General features: G+C 43.1%; 1 protein-coding gene across 3 annotated transcripts in view; it reads left to right on the plus strand.

Moving 5' to 3' along the window:
- The window catches only part of fibcd1b (fibrinogen C domain containing 1b), an 83,324-nt gene that overhangs the window by 794 nt on the left and 55,226 nt on the right, over window positions 1–27,304 (plus strand). The window contains exon 2 of one of the 3 annotated variants that reach the window (XM_061699333.1): window positions 23,606–23,689. The exons of 1 other annotated variant lie outside the window; for it this stretch is intronic. In XM_061699333.1, coding sequence (XP_061555317.1) covers window positions 23,606–23,689 — 84 coding nt within the window. Of the gene's footprint in view, window positions 1–23,605; window positions 23,690–25,885; window positions 25,958–27,304 lie in introns of those variants that run through there. One more of the 3 variants, XM_061699335.1, reaches the window with a different exon arrangement.

Consider the following 27,304-nt stretch of genomic DNA (forward strand, 5'->3'; position numbering starts at 1 on the left):
TTTCACCACACCGATGCACTTAACCCCTTTTTTTTTTTTTTTTTTTTTTGGGAGCTTATTGCTATAATCATCCTCCGCACAGGGCGCCTCCTCTGACTCATTTGTGGAGATGCTGAGAATTAAGAATTCCACCCATGCGAGTGCGCAGAATCAACAGAATAATTCATTTCTCCCTAATCGATATTCCGCGAGTCGTCCGCTAGACGTTGGCAAAATTCCCGCAATGTTCTGTTCCTGTGAATCCAACAGAATTCCGCACAGATCATAGCACTTCCCAGAGACATCCAATCACATTGATCTGATGTCACTCCAATGCTGCTCTCATCCTCTAGAGGGCGCATCTTCACAGTATTTAATGACTGCTGTGATTTAATTAAATTCTTTGTCAAAGGCATTTTTTGACTCATCGCTCAGAATTCACTTTTTTATTTTTTATTTTCTCCGCCCACCAATTTGTCACTTCTACTTTGAGAGCAAACGCTCTCGCGCGCCATTTTGGCAAAGTCTGACAAGTTTCCCGCTGATATTCGCCCGCCTCCTCGTCAAAAGGAGAGCCGGTGAGTCATTTGGTGGCATCCTGAGCCGCTGTCAATTCATATTGACTCAATACCTAAGAGGTAATTTGTCATGTGTGGCGTCCGGCGTAACCGAGATAATTCTCCGGAGACGGCGATCAATGGCGCCGCGGGAAGTGAGCGCGCAAACGTTTCGAGTGTTGTATGAATGAATGGTAAATGCAAGGGCTTTAAATTAAGCGGAAACACAAACAAATGTGCTGGCGCCGCCACTGTGACTGTCATGTTGCTATGACTACAATATCACGCAAACTTTGTTGAACTGCAGCTAAAATGTTGAATTTAGGGGAAAGAAATGCAGCATGTCAGCCATTTTACTGGAATGGGTTGTTCCCTGACCGTGCTCGTAACTCAAAACATTTGCGTCTTAAATCATCCGTTCCGGCCTCGAAGGATTTTGTAACAGAAATCTATAATAATATACTTTATTTAAAAAAAACAATAGAGTAATAGACATTCAAAGTAAAGTACAGTAAAAATAATTAAACAGAATGTAAAGAATTAAGCAGTGTGCGCTTCATGATTCATTCATTTCGACTCCTTCTGGGGTGTGTGACTTGGCCACCGGGGGTCAGTATAGTACAACCATGCTGGCACAAAGACTTTCGCAACTACGATAAGAGACGAAGTAAGCTGCAGTAACATTAGTCGTTTTTTTGCAGAGGATAAAGAATACATGCCTGTGAATATTGTTAATCTCTATCTATATGTGTTGCTGCACCATTGCTTAAAGCGTTTCAACAATGCCACATAGATGCTATTCGTTAGCCGGTCTATGGCGTTTTGTAATGTTCGTTATCATTAAGCAAAGAGGACTTTCCTGAGGCAAATCTATGTGTTTGTTTTAAATACACGTGTAATTTGCTTTGTTTTATGTGTAGTTTTGAGACTAAACTTGAGCTGGGAGCGGCAATAAACAGCTTGAAGCTTCTTTTGGGAAGAATTCTCGCCAGTTTTAGCTGCCAAACTGTTGCTTGTTGTCACGTGAGTTGAACCGCACACCATACAGCGTTCGGAGCTTCAATTTTTGCTTGCAAGTAAAAAAAAAAAAAAAATAAAAAAAAATATATATATATATATATATATATATATATGTATATAATTTTCTTACTCAGCATAGGTCATTTAAAAAAATATCTTCTGGGAAGGAAGGAGGAAAAAAGCTACTATTTTTTAAAGATTTAAATACAGCATTTTTGGGAACATTTATTTCTTCTGGGACGGAAGGAAGAAGAAGAAGAAAAAAAAAGCAGCGAGCCATTGAGACTAAATGAGACTTTAATACGCCGACTGGTACGAGCACGAGGATGAAAGGCGAAAATGTGTCCCGCAAACCCCGAACGCTCGCTCGCCTCTCATCACACGGCGTCGGGGAACGCCGCCAGATGAGCCGTTTTCCCATTACACACGTCTGCCGTAAACTGTCCAATGGCGGCCCTAGCTGTGCTTTATCTCCATCTTTTTTGGGGAGGGGGGGGGGGGGGGGGGGGGGTATCTCACCGTCGGTGAGCCAGCAGGGCTCTTCGGAGAACGGAGATCTGCTCTTTTTTGTCTTGACGCCTCCCAACTCTGCATATTTGATTTGCCGCCGGAGGTGCGCTGTCACCCCCGGTGCCCTTTTTCCCGCAGATGGAGGCCAATTAAGAGGAAAGCGCGACTTGAAAGTCTGCCGGAGTCTTAAATCTCCTGACGGCAGACGGAGGCAGCCGGCGCCAGGCGGTCAGCTACGTCGCTAATTGAGACTGAAAGAAGCAAACATGACCGTCAGCCGGCGCGACTTTTAGACGCCGTCGGATTTGTGCTGCCGAGTGCTAGCTTGTAGTCAAAGGGCAAACGTCACGCACAAAGTCGCGAATGGAATACAGTGTTTTTCAGAAGAGCCGCCCGACATTTTGGAAGCAAACAATAACACTCTGAACAAATCCAAACTTTACCGAAGCACGAAAAGTCCTAACCCGCCTTGCAGTCAACGAGACGCCCACGCACAAACATTTCAAGGGGTACGTCGTCATCGGTCGTACAAATTGGACGCATAAAGACCACAAAAATGACAGGGATTCTCAAAGTGTGGAGCTTGGGGCCACCGGTGGTCCCCCAAAGAACAGGATTGGTCCTTCCGTGGAGATGAAAAATGTCGTTTCGTGATCCGAAGTGATCCCGATTATCGGTATTATCGCGGCAAAAAATTTTCACCCATTTGTTACGTTGTTACATTGCAGGTCAAATGAAGCTGCTTTAAACTTTAGGAATCTAAAACAAATTGTGAAAATGTAAAAGAAACAAAAATGACAATAAAACGACTTCAATTTTTGTAAATTTTGGCATTTTCTTTATTTTTTCATGTCCTTTCTCTGTTTTTTTGCTGTTGCGGAGAAGCCGCAAAATACGATAGTGACGCGAAATATGGTAGTGACGCTAATTAAAATTGGTGTCACAAGTGGGATGCGAGTGCGACTTTATCCAAGTGCTTGTGTTTTTAGTTTGTATTGTCATTATTACAATGGTGCATCAAAAGATTCACGCCAAAGATTTTATACAAAAAAAATTTCATTTGCATCTAAAATGTAAAATTTATTCTGGAGTCTGGCGCAACTGGTGTACGAAATTGTCCTTGAAATTCTGGCTCAAAGTCGGATTGATTATAAAAACTGAAACGCTACAACTTACGTGTATGTTTTTTTTTCAGAATTGTGAATAAGTGGTATAGTATGTATACTCACCTAATAAAATGTCTGACGATTGTCGATTCCGCATCCGAGCTTGCGCATCACGCGGCGGGCGGCGTAAATCGAGGTAGCCGGCGTGAAAATGACGGCACCGGTCGGTAGATTTATGTTCCTGCGACACGATCTTTCACAAAAGCCCGGACGTCCCGGACACTCGAGGCGAGCGTCGATCCGCCCGACTTGCCGACTGCGCTCGCAAATTAAAGTATGTGACACTCAAAACGCCTCGCCGCCAAACCGCCGGAAATTGACAGAGTCCGCATCAAAGCGCTCACCGGATGACAGGATGCCTGATGCATTTGTCAAGCGCTGGATACGATGTAAAGTTGTTGCCATGGCAATAACTCACTTGTCAATCACATCTGTTTGAGAGAATGGAAATGTTGCGAATCCTGACACCGCGCCGCAAATCTCGCTCAAGAACAAACACGAAGATCCTGCGAAGAAACGTCGAGCGTTGGAATTGGGATGACTTTAATATCCTCTTTTGTTGACATGCAAATGAAGAGACGCAGACAAGGAGGACGATGGCAGCCTCTTAATTGTGTCCGCCGGCTCCAATTAACGCCGACGGGGGCGACGGCCGAGTCTACAATTTTATATCGCGAACGCTTCTTCCACGTCGGAGTGGAAGAAGCGGCGTCGTGTCAACGCGGAAATGAATAATTAACCTCGCTTCATTTTGTTTAGGAACGCGACACGCCGCGAATTTCGCAGAGAAAACAAGAGGACCCCACTGTAGATTTTTCCGATATCTGTGCTTTATTTGACTATTTATTTTTCAGATGACTTTTTACTATTACTCTCGTTAGTTTGTTCGAAACAACCGGCAATGGTTAGGTAATGCACAATGCCACCAAAAAAAAATCTAATACAATACAACTTAATATGAAAAGAATAATGAAAATAATAAAACTAAGTAAAATAAAATAAAAAGCAAATTGACTAATTATTGCTTGGGCAAACTACGCACGCAAAAATTGTGCACGTTTAACTTGCACAAGCTAAGTGAAACGCCTGTTACTCGCTGTCGTTAAGTATTACACAGCACAACAAAAATGAAATAAACTATGAAAATAATAAAAAATAATAATAATAAATAAATGAAATGAAAGCAAAACTAAAAAAGTAACAATGCTTCAATAAACGCGGCGAGCATTGGCTAGATCATTTCATGATGTAAAAGAAGGAACCTTTTTTTTTTTTTTGAAATCACTTAGTTTTGAAGGAAATGCTGATAAGCTATCTTTTTTGTTGTTGTTGTTGTGAAAAATAATCGCAATACTTGGGATAAGCACAAAGGAAAGGTGAAGGGAAGCGGTGGCAAGTAACCGAGTACAAATACTCTGATACTGTGGATCAAATTGGAAATGTAACAATGAATTTAGGCAAAACTTATCAGCCAATATAACGTTAATGGCAGTGGTGGGAAGTAAATAAATATATAAATGTACATTTTTTCAGGTATATGTACTTGGTAGAGTAGTTATTTCCCCCAAAACGTATATTACTTAAGTTCGGTAAAAATGATGGCAAGATTTATTAAAACAAGTAAACATACCAAGCCAAAAATAAAAATAAAAAACATGGGGAAAGTAGATTTTTCAGGTATCTGTATTTGAATATTTATTTCCTGGATGACTTTTTGCTTTACTCGTAGGCAGATACAGATTTGTATTTATTTTTAAAATTTAAGTAAAAGAATTGAATCAGTACTTCAAATTTGATCGCAGTCTTTCAATTTTCCACCGCAAGTATCAGTACTTCTACCAAAGTACAGAATGCGAGTCATTTGGCCACCTCTGGTGAAGAGGAGGGCAAGACCAGACGAGGAAGGCCACAGCCGCGCGGTCTGAAAGCTAGGAAATGAAAGCGGCCGGCGGTGTCAGAAGCGGGAGAGCAGCGGACGGCCGTCACAGGGTCCGGATCAAGGTACCCGCGTCGGCGTCCGATGAAAGGATCGCGCCGGCTCAAGAGACGATGATTCGCAATCTCGCAACTTTTACATCATCTCCCCCCCCCCCCCCCCCGAGCCATGCGGTGAGTCAGCGTCACTTCTGTTCTTAGTTGTATATTTGTTAAGAAATGAATCTTTTCCCGTCAAGAGCCCTTTCTCAGTTGTTTTGTAGATTGATGTGGGACGAAAGCAAAAAATACCCGCGTCACGTTTCTTTTCCCAAAAAGCTCGCCTGTTGCGTGTTCTCCCGCACGGGTCGCAAGTGAAGCTATCTTAAAACGAGTGAAGGAGTCGAGCGAGACGATTCGTTGATCTTTTGACTCTTCCCCCTTACACATCTTCTTCTGCCTTTGTCCTCCGTTGCTTTAATTTTCCCTTATCACTCGTTTTTGACGTACAGTATTCCGCTTCTCTGCGAAATTGGCTCCGCGTTTTCTATGCGGGCACGGCTTTGCGAATCTATTTCCTGGCGAGAGCACTGGGCCTTATTTTTATTTTTTATTTTTTTTCCCTCGTTACCGCTCCTCTCCTGATCCTGCTGATACGGGAGTATCGGTGTGCATCTTTTCCTGCGTTTTATCGTGTGAAATGCAAAAACATCGGGACGAAGCAACAAAGCCAACAATCCTGCCAAAGCTTTTCTTTGGACGATGGTAGATTGGACATTTTGCGACATTTTAGGTGATAGAACAGTGGAAAACAGAGCAAACATTACAAATAATGCACATTGAGAAAAAAGACAACAGTAGGAAGTAAACAAGTACAAATATTTACTTGAGTATTTATTTTCCGTACGACTTTTGACCTTTACTCCTTATATGTGAAAACGGTACTTTTTTACTCACTGGCTCGTTATTTACTATTACAGCCTTTAGAAAGCATTGCGTTGGCAGCATAATGTTAGCATTTTGGCAATCGAGCTAACAACAAGATAACATTATTTTACAGATAATAGTCCAACACATTGCTTATTTAAGTTGATTTATGAGATATTTTTAAGTGACTAGACAATATCCGGAGTTTTTACTTTAACTTGTTTCATGAAGGGTTATGGAAACAAGCAAACAAATAAATAAATAGGTAACTCTAACCCTAACAACGGAGCACCTAGCCTCTTTAGCTTAGCTAGCTTAGATTGGCACAGATTGTTGTACAATAACTCGGCCTCACGTTAGTAGCGTAACATTAACAATCTGGCAAACAAATAGCGTTATTTTTCCGATCATAGTTATAATAAATACATTACTTGTTGTAGACGGATTTGTATTTTTTATTATTATTTTTTATTTTTTCAATTCAAATGACGATACGGCGTGCCGGATAGTTTTATCCAGAGCCTGCATATATCTGGATTTTGTGCGTGTCTGTGTGTTGGGGGGGGGACAACAACAACAGGAGCGTGTAGCTAGCTGCCTTAGCTTAGCGGGTTAATATTTCCATGGTTGGTAACTGGTTTTCTTCTTGGTAGCATACAAAATTAGTCTTTTGGCTTTTTTAGCCAAGTTGTTCTTTTTTTATCAAATTTATCCAGAGCCTGCGCTTGTCTGGGTTAACTTTGTGTTTGGGAAGAAAGAAAAATAAATCTGGGACCTGTACTTAGCCTTGTTAGCTTAGCTGGTTAAGCTCGCCACAGATCGTAAAATCTCACACTAGTAACATAATGTTCTCATTTTGGCTACTGAGAATAAAGCAGCGTAGCATTTTTTTTGACATGTAATAAAAGTACACCGCTTACCTCGGAGCACATTATTATTCTAATTTTTTTGAGGGACTAAAATGACAATGCGCACGACCGCATTGTTTTTTCCGAAGCCTGCATTTATCGAGGTTAATTTGGATGTTTTGGAATGGTAGAGTTGGTGAGGGGGGGGGGGCAACTAATAAGAGAATTAATTAAACTTTCAGATTCATCGAATCATAGAAGATCAGTGTAATCGGGCGTTAATCATGTGGTTGGATCTGGATCTGGAGCAGAAGAAGAACACGGATTCGTGCTTTTGCAGGACAACCGCGGCGGAAAAAGCCGGGAAAACAGAGGAGAATGCTCAGGCGGCGTGCCAGAGCATCTGTTGATGTTGGGAGTTTGGCATCTGCCCCGCTGTTTGCCGAATAGCGGCTCTTTGTGTTATCACAGGGAGCCCGACTGGCAGAGTGGCTTCAATTGAGTCGCTTTTTTTGCTCTTTAACTTTCTTTCCTGCCGCCGCAGGATTGCTTGTGCTCCCGCTCCAAATGGAGCAATTTAGCGCAGTCAAACGCCATCATCGCTTAACTGCTCTCAATGAACTCGCTCATGATGAGCCTTCGAGGAGCTCCGAACGTGATTTGCCGTCGAGAGAAAACAGAAAATGCATGCGGTCCCAAACACAAGGCCCTAAAACCCATTCAGGCGCGCCTGCGCGAACGTTAGAGAACCAAAAAATAGCCTATTCACTGATCGACATGAAATTGGGTTGACATGTTGATCATAACAGAGCGCGAAGGAAAAGTCTCAAGGACCCATGCCTGAAATTGAACAGTGAAGTCGGCCGTTTTGGTTTGAAGGAGCCATTTTAGAGCAAACTCGAGGAAATTCGGCCAAATGAAGCAAAATTCCATTGGCGGCGTCGCTCGCGACGTCGTGAGCAAGGCGGAGAGTGGCTTCTGGGAGAGAGCTAGCAAAGGCAATGGCGCGTGAGAAAAAAAAACGACCGAGGCCAAGTATTTATTGCCACCGTCTTATGAAATGGCCGAGACAAACGGGCTTGCGTCTCCCCGTCCCACATTTCTTCATCGTCAAAAAAATCAATCGAGTCTGTGTGTCGTTATTTCAAATGCAAATGTCTTGTTTTCTGCCATCTTTTCTTGTCCTTTGTCTGCTATCTTTTTTCCCCCCCCCCAAGTCTCGATTCCAGATGTAGTAAGCATTTTTATTGGGCTTCTTCGTTGTTTCTGCCTAGCAACACGTCACCTGGAAGTAGAATCTGAGCAAATCTGTTGATTTATATCATGGTTCTCAAACTTTTTTACACCACGTATGACCTAAAATAAAATAATAAAAATACTCATCTCTCCGAGTACGAAAAAAAAAAGACGAGAATTGCCTTCATCGTCATTGCACTGTGGGTGCAACAGTGGTTTTATTCCTAAAAGGTACATTTAATATGATTGTATGACACTAACATTATGCACGGTTTGAACATTAACACTGAACTTCAATATAGGGGTAAAACAAACAATCCTTGAACAAGAATTTAATTAATATGCATTTCTAATAAAAGTTCAAGAAAACTGAACCTAAAAAGTTGAAAAAATAAACAGCTCTTAATCATAAAATGTGCAAATGTGTTCTACGAGAACTTGAAATACAACTGAACTTTTCTTAGGCGGTGATTGTTTTGCATACCACTAGGCGGGGCAGACATACTGCCAATGGTCCTAGTACTACACTTTGAGAATCATTCATTTATATCGTTGGACCCTAAAATGTACGACAATTGATCATCGATAATTTTCATGCTTTTGGGGGGGGAGTCATTTCTCGGTATCCTTGTCCTTGCTCGTTTTGACTTGGTCGTCAGCATTTTTAGTGGAGTCCTTTGTTTCTGCCTGCCTGGTAGTTTATGTTTTTCGAGCTCTTCTTTGTTGTTTTTTCCTAGCGAGAGCAAATCAATTCGCTTTATATTGTTGGACGCGCTTGCGAGCAATTAGCTATTTGTTGTTGCAGTGTTGTAGTACATTGTTGCCTGAATAGAGATTTCCCGGGTATGTAGCCAACCTCTGCTGTTGCTGTTGTTGTTGTTTTTTTTCTCCATTTCATATAAAAACAACAATCCCGCGACCCTTGTGAGGATAAGCGGCTCAGAAAATGGATGGATGGATGGATAAAAACAACAACTATATCAGTCCAAATTTGCAGATCATATTTTTGCTGAAGGGAAAAAAAATCGACATCATTTGCAACGGGAGCAGAAGCGCTCCTGTTTTGCACCGCCGGGCTTGTTTTTCATTAGCGGCACTGGCAAACGTTTTTTCGAGCATATCATTCCCGACGAGCAAAAGCTCCCGCCCCCTGGCTACGGCTGAAAACAAGCAACATATTTACTATTTCCCTTGTTTCCTCTGGTGAGACGTTGCACTCCTTTGCAATAGCAATGAAATTGGATATGGAAATGGTAGACGGGCGCAGGTCACTACTTTCTGCTGATGCCGCGCAACTCGGGCAGCGCGACGGGGTCCTCGGAGAAAACCGACACGCCGACGCGGATAGCATCACTGACGCACGCTGACATGCGAAACCTGGCACATGCACGTACGTGCAACTCCCTCGAAGATGCACGCTGTTGCAGAAAAATAGGCACACAGTCAGTCGCTGCACTTGATCGGTAATCGGATATTTCCTTGCGCTCACCGCGACTGCTCTACTCCAATCCTCCAGGGGGCAACGTACTGACCGATTGATGACAGCTCTACTTGGGCTTGCTTTAAAAGTACCAGTGCCATCTTCCTGTTTTCAAAAATGTCAAATTGTTTAAAAAAAAAGCAATCATTTGTTTGTGGGCAAGGTCAAATTTAGAGTTGCGCGACTTGAGTGTAGTACCACATTGAGCCACAACATGCCAGGCAGCACCGAGGTCTAATGCAAGAGGTGCAGCGTAATTAACGCTACAAATAAGAGGGGGGGAATAGGCAAATTTGGGAATAAGGTGGGATTCACTGTTTATACTAGTTTAGTGCATCTTTTTACACCAAGTACCACCGTGAAAAATAATCACATCGCAACCAACATCAAAATACTGTGAATTGTTGGTCTACGTTTTCGTTTTATTCTTAAAATTAATATTATTGTCATCCACTGTAACACTATGCACAGTTTGAACATCAACAATACGCTTAAATATAAAAAACACAACCTACTCATAATGACAATTTAATTAAAAGATGTATTGCACATAAGCGTTAAATACAAACTGTACCGAAATGAAAGTTGAAAACCAAACATTTTTAAATGACTAAATGCAAATGTATTGAACTAAAAAGTTAAATACAACTGAACTGCACTTAACAAATAAATATACTGTCTTAAAAACAAATCAGCCACTGTAACATTATGCGCAGTTTGAGCATTTCGTTTGGTGATTTTATGTGTACCACTCGTGCTATATTAGGAAAATGTCATTGACATTTTATTTCTACATTTTTTTGGGGGCCGTTTCTGTTGCAGTGGCATCCCGAAGTTTTTATTTCCACTTATTCGTCGAGATTTATACTGAGTTGAAGACTCAGTGAAGTCTGGCCCGACGGCGTGTAGGAACGCGGTTTGACCTTTCAAATTTGCAACAATGGTTTAAAAAAAAAAAGAAAAAAAGTCTTTTAATTCATTTTGGTACATTTTCACTCCAACGCCGCTGCATGTCGGCCGTTTTCGCTTCCCCCGAAAATCTTAAATGGAATTTGAAATGTATTTTTTTGTTCTTTTTTCCGGCCAATCTGTCAATCATTTCCGTCCACTATCGGGAGTATTTTCTTAAAAGGCCCTCTCACGGCGCATCTACGCTCGCTCGCTCACTCTCTCTTGAGCCATTTATCTGCCAGCTCCAGTCAAATCTCCCTTACGCATGCCATGACTAATGCATGAAGATGTGCGAAGGACGGGACTCGGCTGCGGAGAGCAGCGAGCGAGCGGCGTCTGACGTCCGCGAAAGTCAGCAATTACAGCGTGCGCGCAAAGAATGTCAAGTGTACATCACCCGGGCTGGCGACGGAGGGAATAATTGCCGTTTAATTGCTGACAAATTGCTCCTTAGACTTGATGAAGGCTCTGGTGTCTCTTTTTTTTTTTTTTCTTCCTTTTTATTTGTTAAAAATATACCAGCCCAAAGCCTTCCTCTCGCTCGGGACACGGGAAGCCGACGATTGTTTGCCGAGCGTTCTGTGATGTGTTAACATAAGAAATCAATCAGGCTCACGCACCTCCCGCAGCCCTTCAGCTGCTATCGATTCATCACCGGCGCGCCCAAGATGAAGAGCGACTCTTTCGCCGTTGCCATGCCCCAGAGACGGACAGAGAGATGATGGTGGGCTTGAGGCTGGAGATTGAGGGGGAGGAGTGGGGGGGGGGGGGAAATTAATTTAGCAACATTAAAAACCCACAAAAAAAAAAAAAAAAAAAAGTCTCAAAAAGCCATGCTCAAAATAAAAATCTGCCATTTTGGGTTGAAACTGAGTATTTTCAGGTCATTTTCGCCATTTCCAGTTGTCCCGTAAAGGCTAACTTGTCCTAAAGATTTTTGTTTCATTGCTACTAAATGGGAATTTTACTCAAACGATAGATGAAAGACTCAATTATTATTTAAGGATTTAAATTTTTGCGCGTGTGGGCAGATAATGACCATAAACTTTGATGACTCACCATAAAATACAAAACTCTAATTATTGTGGGAAATTAAGTCCTCGAAGCCGATTTCTGGCAATTTTCTTCCTCCTTATTTCAAGTAAAAATGAGCTCGAAACAAGTGAAAATTGTCAAGTTACTTTTTACGCAATTGTCATGACACCCAAAACTCTAATAACTCAGTTAGGTCTTAGCCAGTTTCTCTGAGTACATGACATTAAATCCCACAAAGAAGTCTCAAGAAGTCCTCCATTGTAGTTTGCCGTGGCCATTTGAACCTCATTTCAGCCATTTCCCGGAGTCCTCCGAACGTGAACTTGTCCAGGAGATTTTGTCCGACTGTTTCCAATTGGAGCTCGACACGAATCTGTTCGGCGAAGGCCCGTTCACCGCTGATCGCACCTTTAATGCTCGATTTGACATCTGTATGCTGCGGTGCTGTCGGCCCGCTGCAAAACGGGGTCGGCGGTCACCCGACGCGGCAGACGTTTTCGATTCCCCGCAGACGCCGTCGGTAAACTCGGTGGCGACGTGGACAGCTGCTCTCGCCTCGTTTGCATCGTAATGAAGCTCACATTTGAACCCGTCACCGGCATAGCATTAATCACGCAAACTTTAAAGAACACTCGTTTCACTATGACATCTTTAGGAGCCGTCTGGTGCAAAGGCCCTCTCGGAATTCCTTTGACATATGAATCGTACATGCTTGGAAAATGTACCATTTTTTTACCGAAGATTTTTTTGGTGTGTTTTGGGGGTCCCCAACACAACTCAGTCGCGCCTCCTGGACTGTTAGGATAATTTCGCCCCCCGACAGCACTTTCACGAAAAAGGCTCATCGACTCGCCGGTTTAAATTAGCCATGGGGGGCAGATTTCAGGTCTCATACTACGATAAAATGAGCCCCAATTGGAAGCAGCTGTCCTGCATGGAGGGGCAACATGTCATTGAAAAATGTTCGAGCGTTATAATAGTAGAATTTCCCTCTCGGTAAATAGAAACAATTTGCTTCAGGGTAGAGTAGAGGAGCCTGAAAAAGAAAAGTCATTATCACACCGCATCTTCTATTCTGTTAATATGATGACTTTTTCTTTTTGTGTGTAATTTGACTATTGGACCTCTCGAAATCGAATGTACCCTTCCGGGACAATTAAAGGATTCTCCGTCTTCGTCTTCTTCTTCTAATTATATTCTCAATGATTTTCCCCGCCCGATTGTGACGCCTCGCAACCACGAGCGATGGTACGTCTATATCCAATTTACTTTTTATTTTACGTCTCATGAATGATTTGTTACGGGGACTTGAGCCTTGTCGGTTAACTCCGAGCCCCGCCGCGCGCTGCAAAACGTGGCCTGATAGAAACAAACAAACAAAAAAAGAATGCAATGAGGAATACAGTGGTGCCCTGAAATGCAAGTGAGCTGAATTAAGAGTTTGTCAAGATACCAGCCATCTTTCAAAGGATTTTTTTTCCCCTTTGTCGTACGAGCAACAACCTGAGATATGAGCGGCGTATGTTGAGAGTGAACTCACAACTAGCAGCAGTTTGAACAAGTCTATAAGGGGAAAAAAAGAGGCTTCGAGCAGTTTATTGCCACGCCCAGTTGAAGTTAACTCTCAGACTAAACATCAAACAGAGACGATTATTTAAAACAACCACATAACTTTGCCTTAAAGTCGGCTAGCTTAATGCTAACGCATAATGGGGAATGGCAAAGACAAGCTAACAAAACTTGATGTTGCGGCAGTTATAGCCTTTTAAGCAGCGGATATTTGAACTCAAACGGTGGAGAAACAGGCATATATTCTTTATCCTCTGCAAAGAATGCCTAATATTACTGAGGCTTACTGGGGAGCTGCGATGGCTCCATTGCTATTTGCATGTCTGTATTATACTGCCCCCAGGTGGCCAAGGCGTGCACAGCAGGAGGAACAGCACAATGTCCATTGAATTGAAGCAAAAAAAAAAAAAAAAAAAATGCGGCTAAGTTGAATTTCTTTACATTCATTTTAATTCTGTCTTTTCTTTTTTTACAGAGAAGAATATTAACATCTTTTTTTATTTGGTTTTGTTTTGGAAAGCTCCAACCGATTAATGGTCTTTGCATTTATTTCAATGGGGAAAGATGATTTGAGATACAATACAAGTGTTTTTAGTTACGAGCGTGGTCATGGAACAAATTCAACTCGTATCTCAAGGCACCACTCTATGTGACTACATTTAAATGAAATGATCTGCTATTTGAAGTTAGGATAAAGTAAAAAAAACATAGCTAGCCCAAAACGAAAAACACCAATGCCTTAAAGAAATGGTGTATTTATGCTACCTAAACCAATAGAATTATGGCTTTTCTTCTTTTAAGCTAAACTTACTCGTGACCAGTCATAAATTGAAGGTATAATAGCTTGTCAAGACAAAAAAAATAAATGCTCGAAGCAAGCGAAGTGCTCTTGCACGCAAATACTGCCTAGCAAGAAGAAGAAACACCTTGGTAGACAAAGAACGAGCATATTTTGCATCAATTTCAGATATTTCATCTGAGTGCCATTTTCAAACTCATTTTGCAACATTGCCATGAAAAATAAACGGCTTTAGCAATGATTTGATGATCTGTAACTTCCGCAATCAACCCAGGCTAAACTTGGCTCCTCCCCAACCCACTGTACTTCTTTCGTATTTAGCCAGGGCTTCGAAAGTATCACGCAACGTCTTGTAGCGTTTGAGAACGAGCGCCCAAACTGAATTTGTGAGTTTTTCAGCAAGGGGATGGGTTCCATGGAAATAAAACGCTGTGTTTATATAATGCCTCTGGTAGATTAGCGGCGCGTGCCGGTGGCCATATGTCGCTTAGCGGAAGGGTACGGGGCTCTCTCACCAGCGGGGGCGGACGAGCCTGATTGAAGGGGTTAAAGAGGAGATTAAAGCGATAATGTACTGAGATAATCCCGGCAGCACTTCAAGAGGGAGGGCGAACCCGTCTCCAAAGGCAGAGCTCGGAGGGTTACGTCGACGGCCGTCGCCACGGTAACAGATTACTCCGAATGATTATCCCGGCGTATCTGTCTCGTCACAATTAGAAGTCGGCCGTGAGCCGGGTCGCCCCGGAGTTTTGTGGGCGGGACGTTTAAACTCGTCGCGACTCTGCGGCAGGGATCACACGCGCACGCATCCACAAAGAAACACACTGATGAATTTGTCACGGATTCGAGTTGAGCCGGGCTCCCAGCGAGAAGCGTCGACAAGGTGCAAAGTGGCTTATCCTATGAAATCATTCACTTGGAGGCACTCTGGGGTCCCGCCGAGTGGCACTCTGTTCTTAGAAGGATGATAAATGGCTTCCTGGTCTCATGGCTCTGAAGTGGACCTCTGTCTTATACGGGTTCATATGAGCCTCTGGTCTCACATATGGATTGGGTACGGGGTCTCTGCTCTTCCTCGGGAATCTGGTCTTCGAAGACCGGCAGGTGCGTGTTTGTCCGGTAACCTGTGCGAATGTGGTGGATACACAGACAGTTCTCGGGAATGTTTCAAGGTCCCTCTTGAACACCGTCTTTTTAAGACCTTCCTAGTTGGTTCGGACTAGCTCAAGCTAGCGACGGGAGGCTAACCGCTATACTCCTCCACAATCTAGGCAGCGTACTGCAGACTGTAAAAATCATTGGATTAGTAAAGTCAACTTGTCAAAGAGTCTGTTCAACCACTCTACTGTACTGTAATTGCCTAACAATGCCACAAGATGGCAGCAAAGGCCTACTTTTGTCTAAATAAAGCTCCTCAACTCCCTTCAACATGGTTCTTTGTCACCAAAATGCCACAAGATCAGTACTGGTATTGCTTTGGCCTGAGCACAAAAACAGTGACGATGTAAATATCGGAGCATAAGTTAAAAAAAAAAAAAAAAAAAAGGCAAATTTGCGAATGCCGGACCGCGAATATGCGGGTGCATTTCGAGTCACTTTATTACATATTAGGGTGAAAGAATGACATTTAGGGTAATTTTGTTGTCGCCAATTGTCAAAACAGGTCAAATTTGACCCCCGAACGATGAATATGACCATTCCTCCTCTTGCTCAGCGTTTGCCAAACGAGCCTCGTAAATCTGCTGAGTGCGGAGATCGTCACCCGCCACGTTGTCAGAGAGCCCGCTGGCAGGTTGGGAAAAATAATTACATTCTCAGCGAGTCTTAATTGCTGCCTTGAAAGCTTCCCCTTTTCCCACACCAACAAAGCACACTTTCATTCCCGGCCCACCTCCCCCTCTCCCCCGCCGAGCTCTGCCTGAGTGTCCTGTCCTGGTTTAAGTGGTTTTATCTCGTATCTCCAGAAGAACGTCCCGTCAAAAAAAGGCACTAAGTGGTTCCCGCTACGTCTTGGTTTTAAAAAAAATAAAAATAAATAAATCCATGCCAGCTTTCTACTTTGCATCTTATTTTGTTCTCATCAGTTCCCCCCGTTTTTTGCAGTCCACTGAAAGTGAGTTCCTTCATTGTTTCTTATGATGAATGCAAGCGTCGAAAATGTCCCATATTGACCTTTATACAAAAACAAGTGTGTTGGTTTATCAACTAGATGAGAATAAATGGACATACCGGTGCCATTAATATGACACAGCAGCTTCTATTTGCATTTAGCAGTACATTTATACAAGACAAATAATGGACAATTTGACTTTTTAATCACTTGTATACAATTACTTGTCTCTGGAGTGCCTGACCGTCCATCGAGTATGAAATTAATCAAGCACAGGAACTCTTTTACCCGACTATTTTTGTGTCTGTAAGCAAGTTTACTGTCAGAGCCACTGAGATATGTTGAGTTAACAGTTTTACCGGTTTGATTTGTGGTGACTCTGACCACACGTCATTCATTTGCAGTCTGGACGGAAAGGAGTGAATCTCTTTTGCTTCTTCTAGCTTTTCTTAAAACATTCACTGCCATTGACGGCTTTAGAAGTCAAATATGACTGAGTTAAAACAGCCAGGAAGTATTTGAAATTGAGAACAAATTGCAGACACTAGTATGTCTCCTTTAAAAGTTGTCGTGCGTGCTTGCTGAATCTAAACAAGATGCTAATAACAAGGGAGGCGCCAAGCGTCTCCAGGCTGCTAGATTTATGGCGACGGGCGAGAACTTCTCCTGTTTTGACTGATTGGAAACATTGGAAACGCCAGATGGATTTCCCCCCACCATTAATGTGACCTATAATCTGTACAACTCAGTTGAGAAAATTTTTTTTCATCTTCTCTAAAGGGGAACTAAGGTAATGTGGTTACACAAGTGTGCACACCCTCTAACACCGGGATGTGGCTTTGTTCAGAATTGACCAATCACATTCAAACTCATGAAATGGGAGTCAGCACACTCACTTGCCACCATTTAAAGTGCCTCTGATTAACCCCAAATTATTTGCTCTAGTAGGCTTTTCCTGACATTTTTTGGGTTACTTGCAGAAACATAAGGATTTCTTGCTAACACTGCTATCTGGAACTGTTCATAATTCCTTCCACATTGTCTAAGGCCCCAGTTGGATCTAGTACAGCCTCAAAAAATGTTCAGCTGTTCTAGTAGACGTTTCCTGACATGTTTTTGCTTTCGAGAAGCCTGAATGTTTTGTGGTAACACTGACTCCTATTTGGAACTGTTCATAAATCCTTCCACCTTGACGAAGGCTCCAGTTCCAGCTGAAGAACAACACCCCAAAAAGTTCAGCTGCTCAAGTAGACCTTTCTTGACATTTTTTGCTTCCTGTCAGAAACCTGATATTTTTGAATTAACACTGTCTACTATCTGGAACTGTTCATAATTCCTTCAACCTTGTCTAAGCCCCCATTTCCAGCTGAAGAACAGCCCCAAATGAAGTTCAGATGTTCTAGTTCTGACATGTTTTTGCTTTCTAAAAGCCTGAAGGTTTTGTGCTGACACTGACTGCTATTTGGAACTGTTTATAATTCCTTCCACCTCGACTAAAGCCCCAGTTCCATCCGAAGAAAAAACGCCCCAAAGCATGACGCTGTCACCACCATACTTCGTTGTAGGTATGGTGTTCTTTCGCTGGTGAACAGTGTCAAGTCAAAGCGGTGAACAGTGAACAAGTCAAGTCAGCGAAATCGCTTGAGAGTTAGATCGAAACCGCCGGTCATTCCATAGCTTGGCCACCTTTCTTTGTCTTTACGGTGCGGAGAAAAAAAAAAAAAAAAAAAAAGTTGGCTTCCGACTTTGGGACCTTACAAGACCCCGATACGATGTAACAAGTCTTCCCCTCGGGGCGGAGGAGACGGGGAGCAAACACTGGGCACTTAGCACCCGATAGTGTTCAGGCACGCACTGGCTAGGCCCCCCCCTTCCCCCACACACACACCCACACACACACGCACACACGGAATATGAGTAAAAGAGCAGACCGCATATTTGTTGCGTGCCATCAGCATCAAAATTGGATCTCATTGCCAGCCAAGGTCACAGCGTCAATAAGTCTTCACACTAACTCGGGTGCACACGTACAGACAAAAGAAGAAGGCCACGTCGGCAAAGACAAGTAGCACAGCTCGCGCACACACACACACACACACATTCGCACACACAAAAAACACACACCCGCCCTCGCGCCCCGAGCGGCAATCCGCGAGGTGGCTGCACTGCGACACGCAACCTCCCGCCCCCATCCCCTCCCACACACACACACACGCACACACGTCATCCCTCTTAACATAACATCGTTATGTATGAGACTCCGCACACGCGCAAATGGCCACGTAAAGTCCGAGTCTGCCATCTTATCTGGCCACGGCATTAAAAGAGGCCCACCTGTCGCGCCGTCTCATGGCGAGTCGGTGCGCGCGCGTGCACGGAGTCTTGAATGTTTGTGCGTGTTTGCGCCAAAACTGCCGCAGGCGCGTGCACGGATAGACCTCAGTGGTGCTCAAGCACCTGGCCTTTCGCCCTTGCATGACAAAAGTGCCCTTTCTGCTGGAGTCCTTTTTCAAAACCAATATTGAAAGAAAACAAAAATATTAGCCTCTCTGTCATCCATTCCACACAAAAAGTACTTTGATATCTGACGGGAATTTATTTGAGTTTTTGTTAGCTTCTTATATCTTTCATGCAGTGTTGAGGACAGTTTTGTACAATTTATTATGAATTATTTTATGACAAACTTAAGCACATAGTACTTAACATTTCAACGGGTGGGGGTGGAGGATGGGCGGAGGGGGGGGGGGGGTCTAGGGTCAATTTAGGCTTCATGGCTGCTGCAAACTCTTGCCTTTTCCTTCCTCGTTGACGTCATAAATTGGGTGCTTTATTTTATTTGCATTTATTCGGAACAAAGATGTGATGAGTTTTAAGTTAGAATATTTGTATGATTATTTTTGGGGGCGTGAGAATATTTGTATTTTGGGGAGTTATTCATTCTGTATTAAATTTGATTGTTTGACTTATTTTTTATTGATCAGACTGCGTTAGTTGTGTTAACACAAATAAGTTAAATATACCATACTATGTTTTTGTCTCAATCATATGAAGAATTTTGTGGTTGGGTGCAATTTTTATTGCTTCGACATTGTTATTATTATTATTACTATAGTATTAATTTGCATTGTCTTGCATTTTTCTTATTAATGTAATAATGTAATTAATGTAATTTCATGTAGTCAGTACTGTTCGTATTGTTTTTATTTTTTAATTGTATTCATTATCAATCAATGTATCACATTCCAAATATTTTTCTCATGAGCTTATACAGCACACAATATTTTATTGCATTTGCATTGTTAAATATTCATTTATATTTTTAACTAATGATTTCCTCGTCGCAAATGTTGAACTTATATAACATTTATTGTCTTGTAAAACAATACGACAAAATAAAAATAAAAAACAGCCAACACTTTTCAAGCGCGTAAAAGTAAAGATGCTTACTGATAAATATGAATATGAATATATTGCCTCGTAAACTAAACACTGCAATGTGTGCCGCTAAATAAAATTAAAAAAATCATAATCTTAACAGAAGTGGTTGTTAAGGAATACATATTATCATATAACATAATGTGAAGCAAAAATACGACAGGTGGCATGGAATAAATATGAATATATTAACTTATAAAACAATGACAATCAATGGGAACTGCTATACTGAAAAACAGAAAAAAAAAATTTTCAGGTAAACACTGTGGTGAATTGTGCAAGTGAGACAAGTTGAGACTTGGTGAAGCAGCATGTGGCTCATTGCTCACACTTAAGTTCTTGTTGTGCGCTGTGTTCTGAGTCGCTGTCAACAGTTGAGATGTTGCGCGCTGCATTCTGTTCCGCGCGTCTGCTCTTTGCAATTTCCCCTCTTCCTCGCAAGGAACGTACGAGGAAAACTGTTTCCTCGACGTTCGACGAACGTGTCATGAACATTTTTATCGTTTTCGTAATTCATCAACTATTTACCACAGCACGGCAAAAAAAGTATTCCGTATAAGAAACCTAATCCTCCCTTTATGAGGATAAAGCCCTCCTCGCTGATGGGAATGCATCCTGATGCTCGTGTTGTTTATTTTTTTTTTCAGCATTTTTATGCAACTTGACTTCACTCCTGAGGCTTTTTTTTTTTTTTTTTTGGTCATTGTTTGTATGAAAGTTTCATTTCCCAGTCAGGACCAGTCAAGTTTATTTGTGTGGCCCGGCGTCATATTTAATGTCTCAAACCGGGTGAAAAAAAACATGAAGGGGGTGGGGGGGGGCAACAACAACCGCTAACCTTTATTTCACTTCAAAGCGAACGCTCCGACACGGCAACTGATGATTGTGCGCTTCATAACAGCAGCTGTGTGTGTGTGTGTGTGTGTGTAACATTAACATCGGGCGTAACATTAGCAACACTCAATTTTATCTAAATTCTTTTGTGAATTTAGTTTCATTTTATTTTTATTTGTTTCGTTTCCAGGTTAAAGCTCATCATTTTTATTTCGGGCAGTGGTGATCAAACCTTTTATACCAAGTAGCACCAAAAAAAAATACAAAATAATAAAAATACTTGGCTCTCCAAGTATCACAGTAATGACCAACATTAAAATAAAGATAATTAAAAACAAAAACAAAAAATTGTGACCATATTGTAAGCCAGTGTATGCACAGCTTGAACATTAGCGCTGTACTGAAATATAGGAAAATAAAACATGTATTTAAACAACGATTCGGTTCAAACGCATTGCACATAAGTCAAATAGAAATTGTACCTGAATAAATGCTTGAAAAACAAAAACAGTGTGAAAAGATTAAATACAAATGTATTGCGCTTAAAGTTAGATACAACTGAACAGTCCATATTACTGCACTGGAGAGGAAATAAAAAACTGTAACTGGCACAGTTCGAACATTTGATTCAGTGGTTCTTTCACATACCACTAGAGGGAGCCTGTGCACCACTCGTGGTACTTGTAGTACACTGAGTATTGAGTTTTTAGAGTTCTCAAACTGTGGCGCAAGAATACCAGTTCACGGCTCAACTCCGTGCAACACAGATGCAACGCAATCCACATAAAAAATGATTACACGCGAAAAAATATCAGTCCTATGATTGACAGGAAGGCGAAAACGAATTTAGGAATGTAGACAAATGCATTCTGGGCTAAAATAGTTCCTGAGTTGATTCAATGCAACACAGATGTGAATCAGTTCACATAAAATAGGAATATACAACTAAATATGAGTTCACAAGTCCCTTTATAATGTATGTAGCACCACTCAGCCCCCCTGTGTTGAATAATTAGTCAGGCCATTGGTTAACTTATGCTAAGCCGCCCCGCACTCCGTAAGCTTAGCGAACAGTCACATTAAACACACCTTGCTGACATCAACACACACACACACGCACGCACGCACGCACGCACAGTTCAAGTCCAAGGACGACACATAAAAGCAATCCCGACATTCTTCGACTTGTTTTGGCCGTAAGGATTTGTGTGCAAACATGCCACTTGTTCATTTGTCCATTAACAAAATACGCACGTACGCGTTCGGTCACAGCTGCGCCCGAGCCTGGGCCTCTTCTCTTTCTTTCCTGTTTTTTTTTTTTTTGTCCACTGGGCTGCATCGCATTTCAATGGGGACGCGCCAAACACGACACTTTTTTTGCATTAGGTGTAAATCCTCTGCGACGAAGGACGGAATATATGTTTTTCAGCAGAGAAAAAAAAAAAAAAAAAAAAACGCACTGCAGACTGTGGTGTCGCCACGTGCGTGTGCATAAACAGGCCAGCGGGTTAGCGTAGCGTCACGGCAGGTGTGAGACTATATTACAGTGTTCCCATCTTGTGGTATCAATAGGCACTTATAATCCTTTTGAGGTTACTCCCAGATGTTTGCCATTCTCGGCAGGGCTCGGTCGAACGCTGTATCGCGATACTTTACAAATGGTAATATTTACGTTTTTGTTCTTTGAAAGTTGTCGATGGAGAAGGCGATAATGAGCGAGGTTGGTTTATCTCAGTAACTACCTGAACCTGTCGGGGAAAAAAATCAGTCGGGCAGTTGGAGCAAAGCTACGACAACGAGCTTTCAGGCACTCGGTTTATTCACACAAAGTAACGATAGTCGGTTCCGTTCTTAATCCATCGGATCTTCTATGATTACGCTGGCTTTCCACAGTAGTCTGCCAATGTTGGTGTCCCTGAGGGTGGGCATTGTACATCTAGTCACCCACTCTGCAGCTTTCGCCACCCGCGGCAGGTTCCTCCTGTCCTTCGCAGTACGGCTGCTGAACCAACTTGTGCGTCGGTAGGTCAGGGGGTTGTCCATGCCGGATCTGTAGAAGTTGATCAACAATGTCGCCGGAGGTGGGCTTGGCGTAGTTTCTTGAGGAAGTCCAGTCTCGCCTGACGGGAGATGTTGGCGTCCCAGATGAGGTCTGTGGACTTCCGAGAAACTTGAAGCTTTCCACTCTGTCTACCGCCTCTCCGTTGATCTGGACGAGGGTGTGCTCAGTGCTAGTGAACTTCCAGAAGTGCATGATCATCTCCATCGTCTTGACTGTATTCGGATCCAGGTTGTTGATTTCACACCACCGCCTGAGAGATGTCGGACCTCCTCCAGTTTAACATGTTAATTCCCAAAAAAACTCATTTAAGATAAAAAAAATAAAAAAAATAAAAGGCATTTAATCGCATTAAAACAGATGTTTCTGCAGATGCCGATGATGTGCGCCGGAATGTTGGCGTCAAATCGTCCAACCAGTTTCAGTGTCGTTAAAAGTCCAAATTTAATCTACCCGGTGTTTAAATGCATAACTTTTAATTTCTATTAAGTGAATCAAGCTAAATTAATGTTAAAGTCTCGAAACTCATTTTCGTATGCCGTTTTTAACATTTGTCTATACTTTATTTGGTTGTTGAGTAAACACTCAACACCATCAAGAATGAAACCGACTGTTGTTACTTTGTGTTAATGCGATTTAAAACATTATTTTAAGTTAGTATGAAATTAATCCAGCGAAATTAACATATTGTTGGATGACTAGCCAACAATCGACACCATTAAGTTTTGCGGCGTGTGCGTCAGTAGTTTTGCGTTCTAAAGAAGCTGTGGGATGTTAAGCTTGAGGAATCTACCGCATATTTTCGGTTGACTCGTCACAAATGTATCTGTTTACATTTGTGTTCTTTCTGCGCACATATCCCCAGCTATTTGCTGAAATAGTTACCTTCTCACGGTTTTTGATCTCGACCGCGAGACAAGATTTGCTTGTCCGCGAGGAGCTACGTTTAGCCTGTATTGATAGCGGAAGCTATGGAGAGTCTTCGCTGCGTAGGCCCAACGCTAACATTACCAGGCCAAGTTACTATCTCCCGTTAGCCGCAGAAGCTAGCGAGGCTGACGATGCGCAGCAACTCTTCAAAGTCTTTCATTCATTGATGGCTACACGTTAGCGTTAGCGTAATTAGCAAAGAATCACAACAACACACAACAAATGCTGTGCGTTTGTCCCGTGCAGACGTTCTGCGAGCGCGTGCCCGGCTCCTCGCAGCTCAAACATCGCTGGTCCGACTCGGAAAGCGCCCGGGAGACGCCGGCCAAGGTAAGGCCCCGCCCTCTCCGTCGCTACAACTAGCCACTCAACCGCCTTGGAAGCTAAAATGTCCGCCGTTGTTCTTTGATTTTGTTACGTCCGTTCTATCATTGACAGCAACGTTGTACAGCGTTTGAGTTGAAAGATTTCCCGAAATTGTAGATGTCATCTGATAGACGATCGCAGCAAAACAAACTATGATGTCATCATCACCAATCAAAGCGTCCAATCAGATCAATGCCAGCAACGGCTACAATAAAATGCCCTTCCACTAGATAGCAGGAGGTTTTATTGCAGCTGACATTTCCATTTTTCTTTCTGTCGCCATTAAGCTAAGGGATCCCACTTCTGAAACCAGAAGAATCAACATTTTGAATCGTGATCTACGTTTGAATCAACACAATGTTCCAGTCCCTTTCGTTTCAGACGATATTCAGAATGTACCAAAAGTGATCTCACTCACAAAAATAGAAAGACTGGTGTCAGAATTGTGATCCAGAAACAAGATAATGTGACTAGATTAACAAGAACTGATAGGGTGTCTTTTTATTAGCATTTTTAAATAAATATCCATTTTAGTTTTGATGAGGATCAAAGCGATGTGGCGCTAGCTCTTCCGATCCCCGCTGCCGTTCCGTCCCCTTTTCCCTTTCACCATCCGTCCACTCGAATCCCACTGTGGTCCTCTTAAACCCCGTTGCGTGGAAGCAGCTCAAGCGGGAGCGTGTCCCAAAAGCGCCTTCGTCGCAGCGCACGGGCCCCACGCTGATAAGATTGAGAGATTCATTTACAAGTGTTAATAGCCTGTTGGCGTTTCATCGTCTTTCACTTCCCGCAGCCCGTTTTCAGTTGAAAGAACCCTTGCAGTCCCCCGCGGACTCCGTCTGAAGGGTCAATGTAGAAAGTTGCTCGAGGGGATGTCTGTTGGCTATCAAATCATTTCTGATTTTTTTTCACCGCACTTGTCACTTTCGTTAGCAAACTATATCTCAGGTTTTTTTTTGTTTTTTTTTTTTAAACGAGCCAATCATTTATGTGAACAGCTCGGTGGCTTTTAAGGCACCTGCTACCTGCTGATAAATGCTAAATAAGCTGAATTAGCATAAGGCCTTTCAGTCCTCAAGAAGCTCAAAGTGCTTCAAGAAGCTCAAAGTGCTTCTACCTTGTTTGTTCAAAGAAGGGAAGATTATAAGGTGTTAGTTTACAAAATGTATCATTTGCGAGCGCCTTTCATTTCACGTGACATTGGCCCGACGTAGCTATCCAGCTTGTCTCAATAGATTACGACGTGTAAGCATGTGCGAGGCCGTCTGCGGGCAGACATATCTGACCTTGTCTCGGAAAATGTTTGCTGTCATGAGCACTCTGTTCATCACTCGACAAAAGGGCGCAAAGATCCTTTTTATTCATCTCTCCGCTAACAGAAACGTTCACGGCAAAATTGATGTCAGAAGTGGCGTCCCTCAGCTTGTCTGAGACAGAAAAGCGTAGTACCCGATCAGCCAGTGATGTCGCTGCTCACAGAAATTTCACCGATAGCCCATTGTGTCATCTCATCTTTTTCTGGGCAACTTCAAGAAAATGACTCGGTACTGACATGGCCGAGGGACGTGGTAGACGTCGCTCTTGTGCCCGCCCTTGTGGCAGTAGTGATTGCTGGCCCTGTGGGTGCCTCCTTGTGGGAGTCATTTTTGTGGACGACGCCCCTTGTGGCCGCCCTCGAAGCCGCGGTTGTCGTCACCCTTGTGGTTCTCCTCGACGCCCTCGTTGCTGTCGCTCTTGTGGCCGACGCCCTTGTTGCCGCGGTGGTCGTCGCCACTGCGGTAAGTCGCCTTTGTAGCTATTGCTCCGGGTCTCGCTCTGATGGCCGTGGTGGTAGCCATCCTTTCGGGAAATACCCCACTGGCCGCCGCGCTCCCGGCCACCCTCACGGCCAGTCTTGTGGCCGTGGTGGTAGTCACCCATGCGGGTGCCCTTACGGCCGAGGATGGTCGTCGCCCTTGTTGCCGTGGTGGTCGTAGCCTTTGAAGCCGTCGCCCTTCTCGCCGCCGTGCCGCCTTACGTGGCCGTGGCGATCTTCACCCCTGTGGCAGTCACCCCGGCGGCGTGCCCTCATAGAGTAGCCGTTGCCGTCGCGGCCACCCTCTGTGCCGCACTTGTGGTCGTCACCTTTGCGGCCACTCCCATTTCTTCGGCCCTGTTCGCATCAGTATGAACCGTGAGACGCAGAAGTCGCGCAGATAGTAGAGCTGCTGTGTATCTGTGACAGCATCCGGCGTGAGTTTTGATTACTAAAGAACGGAAAAAGCCAGAAAGCAACTTTTTGATTTCTGGTGAAAGAAGGGAGCCTACTGTCAATATTTTGACGGTCTCGAACGATCAGTCAAAATGCTGTAAAACGGCGGCCAAAATGGGGAAATTCACAACGTGGCACTTTGTAAGTTTTGTCCTCATTTTAGTCAAACGCCCATGGCCGTGTTTCATTGCGTATGAGGATTTGACCTTGGATCATTCTTTCATAAGTATAATTTGTATGGCTCATTTGTTAGTTTCCTGCACAAGCCAATTGATTTTCTTCGCATTAAAAAAAGCATAAAGCTCTCCCGTTGTAAAGCATTCACCGCTAGCCGTCTATTCGCGTGCAGCCCTGCGCCCGGGCAGCTCATTTACATATTAATAAGCCCGCATTCTCTCGCACACACGCTTGCACATACAAAACATAAAACAAACACGGCATATTCCGCTCCTCATTCATCCGCCGGTGTGGACGAAGCGATTATAAGAAATCATACGGCGAGTCATTGCGGCGGAGCTTGTAATCACGGCGGGCACGGCTGTAATGCTTCCTCGTGTCCGTCTCGGAACCGTCCCACGGAAAATCGAGCCGTGTCGTGAAAGGTCAAACGCGCGGCCATTTTACGCTCTCGTTAATGGCCGCGATGCTGCCAGAAGACGCCTGCTTTTCCCTGTCCGGCGATTGCCCTGCTCGTTGTTTACATAATGTTGGCTGAATTAATCCATTGCGCCCACGCCGCCTACTATTTGATGATGGCATTTTTTTTCAAATTGATGCCACACGCATCAGCATCAGGGCCCTTGAGGGGCTAACGTCCTTCATGCGGGATGTTTGGACGGCAACAGTCCGAAAAGAATTCAGAACGTTGCCACAGCTTGATCGATTCGTGAGATGTGTGCACCTTTTTTATTTTTTTATTTTTTTGAATGGGTTTACGTTTTAGCTGAATAAAAACACGTTTACTCCTACCACTACTGAACGAGGGTTAGGGTTGCAAGTTGGGATTTCAAACCAGGATTAAGGTTTCCCTTTAGGGTAGAAAGTTAAGGTTTCAACCCTTGGTTTGAGTTTTAAACAAGGGTTAAGGTTTCAAATTAAGATTTCAAACAAGGGTTAGGCTTCTATATTGGTGAGGGTTTCAAACAAAGATTAGGATCTCAAATAAGGGGTTTGAAGTCTGGGTTAGGGTTTTAAACAAGTGTTAGGTTTTTAAATCCGGATTAGGGTTTGAAATTAAGGTATCAAGCAAAGATTTGGGTTTCAATTTCGGATTTCAAGGCAGGGTTTGGGCTCCAAACTTGGGTCAGGGTTTCAAATGAGGTTTTTAA

The sequence above is a fragment of the Phycodurus eques genome, chromosome 15 (assembly GCF_024500275.1).
Source record: "Phycodurus eques isolate BA_2022a chromosome 15, UOR_Pequ_1.1, whole genome shotgun sequence".
Classification (NCBI taxonomy): domain Eukaryota; kingdom Metazoa; phylum Chordata; class Actinopteri; order Syngnathiformes; family Syngnathidae; genus Phycodurus; species Phycodurus eques.